This window comes from Gobio gobio (genome assembly GCF_949357685.1).
Source record: "Gobio gobio genome assembly, chromosome: 19".
In the NCBI taxonomy this organism is placed as follows: domain Eukaryota; kingdom Metazoa; phylum Chordata; class Actinopteri; order Cypriniformes; family Gobionidae; genus Gobio; species Gobio gobio.
This window is the reverse complement of record NC_137112.1, coordinates 49,418,610-49,422,634: the sequence shown is the minus strand read 5'-3', so window position 1 is coordinate 49,422,634 and position 4,025 is coordinate 49,418,610. Positions and strand designations below refer to the sequence as shown.

The 4,025-nt window shown below is 38.5% G+C and overlaps 1 protein-coding gene across 1 annotated transcript in view; it reads left to right on the top strand.

Annotated features, from left to right (window-relative positions):
* Nucleotides 1–582: 582 nt before the first annotated feature.
* The window catches only part of tax1bp3 (Tax1 (human T-cell leukemia virus type I) binding protein 3), a 9,752-nt gene continuing 6,309 nt past the window's right edge, over nucleotides 583–4,025 (top strand). Inside the window, exons 1-2 of the mRNA XM_079844254.1 lie at nucleotides 583–723; nucleotides 1,677–1,796. Of these exons, the coding sequence (XP_079700380.1) occupies nucleotides 685–723; nucleotides 1,677–1,796 (159 nt within the window). The 5' untranslated portion in view covers nucleotides 583–684. The remainder of the gene's footprint in view (nucleotides 724–1,676; nucleotides 1,797–4,025) is intronic.

Here is a 4,025-nt window from a genome sequence, read left to right as displayed (position 1 = left end):
TAAACACATTAGAACTCATTAAAGGGGTGTTCACCCAAAGACTGCAGAACACAAATAAAGAGATTTTTAGCAGATGCCTTGTGTGCACAAAAACATAACACAAAAAAAACATCTTTATTCACCAACTCTCACTAATATGAGATAATAATAATAACTCTCTCTCTCTCCAATTGGGCCACACCACCTTGGAATGTTTTACTTTTTATCAATAAAAACATACATTTATTTTAATTCAGACATTTAAATGATGATCATATCACTTTATGATAATCACACCACCCATCCAGACACTGCCTGATTCTAAAACTATAGGAAAAGTGATTTTTGTTCTTGCTAATACTTCTGAACCGATCAAACAGCTTCATCTGCTGGTGATTCACTGCTGGTGTACATGACAGCGAAACCACTGCTTTTGTTTTATATGCCCGTGAATTAATCGCATCAACGTTTACATGCTTAGCAGACACATTTGAATGAATGAAAAAATGAATGAATTCGACGAATAATACGAGAGAAGTGTAAAGTATACTCGAGGGCAGGGTGTGTGTAGTGCAGCCCAGCCCCAACATGACACACACATTCAAAAGGGAGGGACCGAACACCCTTACTCACATTATGAAAAATCCCTGAAATAAACACCCAGGAGAACCAACAGGGAATAAAAGTGTTTTTAACGAGCAGAAAATGTCGTTCATACCCGGCCAGCCCGTCACTGCTGTTGTGGTGAGTCTGCGTTCAGAAAGTTTTCGCACTAGCTTCACTAGCATTAGTGCACTCATCTTTGGTGGTTTTAATTCTAACAGCGATTTATTTGATATAGTTTACCTGAGAAAGTGGTTAATTTAAACATTATGTTTATTCCCAAGACTAATCTACGACATGACAGTACAGTTTAGCTAAGTTTATTTGAGTTTAAGCTAACATATAATGGAAATGGATAGCATGCTAGGCTAACGTTAGCCTGGGGCGAACAAAGTGAACAATAGTTATACTGTTTATATAACTAATGAGTTTTTATAGTTTCATTGTTATTTTTTTAATGATAAATAATTGTTCTGAGACAATACAACGACACCAAACGAGCAAAACGAGAGCGTGTGGGCTCAATGAAACACTTTAGGGATCCAATCAAGTCTGAACGATGCATTATAGTTGGAGTTTAATTGTCCATTGTATTATATTTAAACTGCTCTGATGTCACTCAGGTGTGATGTAAGCAGGTGTGGTTCATGTGTTTTCGTCAGGTAGAGCTGCCATATATGGTCATAAACAGCTGTGCCCTAGGATGTGTCTTAAATCGCATACTTCCCTACTATATAGTAGGCGAAAAAACAGTATGTGACAAAATTCACATAACCTGATGACATGATGGACACTTTACTATCCCATGAGGCCATGGGAGAGGTTTTGTGAGTGACAGAGAAGCAACACAACTGATACTGTTAGGTCACATGACAATGGCGAATGTAGTACGTCCAGATTATTGGCTATTCATACTAAACACACATTGTGAATAGAACCAACACTTTAAGCGGTTGTGAAGTAATAACTTACTCAAAATAAGTACCTACTCGAGGGTATGCGATCTCGACAGCATTTTGGGCATCATTCTCAAAAAGGCTGCCTATGTTGATAGCTAAACATAAACTTACTACGCCTGTTTTTCTCTATTTCAGCAACGAATTGAGATTCAAAAACTACGGGATGGCGATAATTTAATTCTCGGATTCAGCATTGGAGGAGGAATCGACCAGGATGCAAGCCAGAATCCATTCTCTGAAGACAAGGCGGACAAGGTGAAAATCATGTTTAGTGAAATTAATTCTGTTTACAGCGAGTGAGGCATTTTTCCTTTTTGCTGCCGAGTGTCTTTTAAAGTGACCCGATGTCTGAAATATCAACTGGGATCCAAATTTAATCGAAATGACGCTTTTTAGTGAATCAAAAAAACGGGGACAATATGGTTCCTGTACTAGCCAAACTGACCCGAACTCATTTTAATAAATGATCAAAAATAAATCAAATAAAACAAATATAGGGCTTATGAGTTAAATAAAACTTTTCTAATTGTATGGTCTTGTCATTTTCACAAGCTGAATATACTCTATACGATAATTACATCTGTTTTATAGAGTTGGCAGTCTTAAGGCCTGTACACACCGGGACGAATATCGCGCGCGCTTATCGCCAGCGTTTTTCGTGCCGTTTTTCGGCGCGTCTTGAGTGTTCACACCCAAGCGATTTTCACTGGCGCTGCGGCGAGTGAGCGTGCACATTCAGTAGATGCGCTCCCGGTACACAAGATGGTGCTGCGGCACTTTAAGCCTCTGACACTCGCTTGTCACACAGAAGGAGAAGAGAGACAGTATTTACGTGCTTGCCAAAACCACAGATATATTATGTATATGGACAAAACCATTCACACACTTTTTGCTAACTGCCAAGCAGCATTAGCAGTTCATCTTCTTCTTTGTCTACTTACTACTTCTTCGTTGTATCAATGTGTGCTCGGCAAGACCGTTTTGTGCTTGAGCGCCACCAAGTCGTGTTTTACTGTCACTTCAGCAGCTCCAGGCACGTGAACAAAAGCGCCGATCTCATTGGTCGGACAGTTTTTTACGCGCCGCGTCAAAATAAAAAAACGAACCTGAGGCGTTTTTTTAAAAATGACGCTTTTACGCCTGGCGTTTTGCGCGTCGGTGTGAACACTCACATTGGCGCCCATTGTTTAGTCCCGAGGCGTTAAACGTCGGCGATAAACGCGTGCGAAAATCGTCCCGGTGTGAACAGGCCTTTACAATGCCACGTTTAGTTTTAATCAGGGCTCTGAACCGGTTCAAGGAACGAAAACGAAAACCGGAAACGAACGAAATTTTAAGAGGAACAAAAACGAAATCAAAATCAATTTGAATCGTTCTGAACAGAAACGTTAATTTGAAATGACCATTAACCGGTTAATAACGTTATTTTATCGTTCTCTTTAATATTTTAATTTGGCAGTGGCCAATCATGAATAGAGTAGCTCAGCATGTGATGTGGCGGATCAAGCGAGAGTGAAATGTCATCTGTGAATCTACGGTAACACAAGTCAGTGTGAGCGCGCATTTACGCGCCTCAAGAACATTTATTTCCCCGCTGAGCTCATCAATGAAAGCGCAGCTATTGGAGGACATTATTCTCGTACGTTTAAATAAGTAGTACGGACTCAAATAGACTGATTTAGGCTAGTTTGTGGATTTCGTTTAAGCCTATCCAAGTAGGCTATAGCATCTATCAAACATTTCTCCTATAGTCTTTCAGATTGCCAATACAGCTCAATGTTTTCTATAGACGGCTGATGCTTCGTATTAAATGGTATTATATTGCATTAAATGATCGAGCTTTATTAGCCGACTGAATTTGATTGTGATGCAAGGACGTGTTGCGCAGTGTTTGCTTTGAAAATACCAGCATTAAAAGAGCAATGGTTATCCAGTTTATTTATTCTTTATTCATGCAATTTTTAAAACAAGTCGTGTTGGAAAAAAGTTATGTACGAAGAATGTTCTCACTCTTCTGAAAAGAATTAGGCATAAGAGCCACTTTCAGCTCCATTAAAACAGCTCAATATTTGTCCCGCTGTTTATGCTGTAATTAATGCATATATTTCTGTTGTGGTTTTAAAAATGTTATGAAATAAATATTCAAGTTTAATTATCATGCGTTATATTATTATTGAGTCTTTATTTATACATATTTGTTTAAAGTATAGGCTAAATTAAAATGTTATTTTTTCAAATCAAACCGTTTTCGGAACAGTAATGTTTATTGAGGAACGCAAAAACGGAAACGTTAAAATATCGATTCTGCTCGGAGTGAACCCATTGATATTTTTTTCCGTTTTTAAGCCCTGGTTTTAACAGTATGTAACCGTTGTATATCGTCATGAAATATTCTTTCAAAATCTGCATATTTATACCTGAGAATGCTTTGATGATGCCTAAGGGAACGTCTGCCAATTCCACCACGTGCTTAAACGCATAATT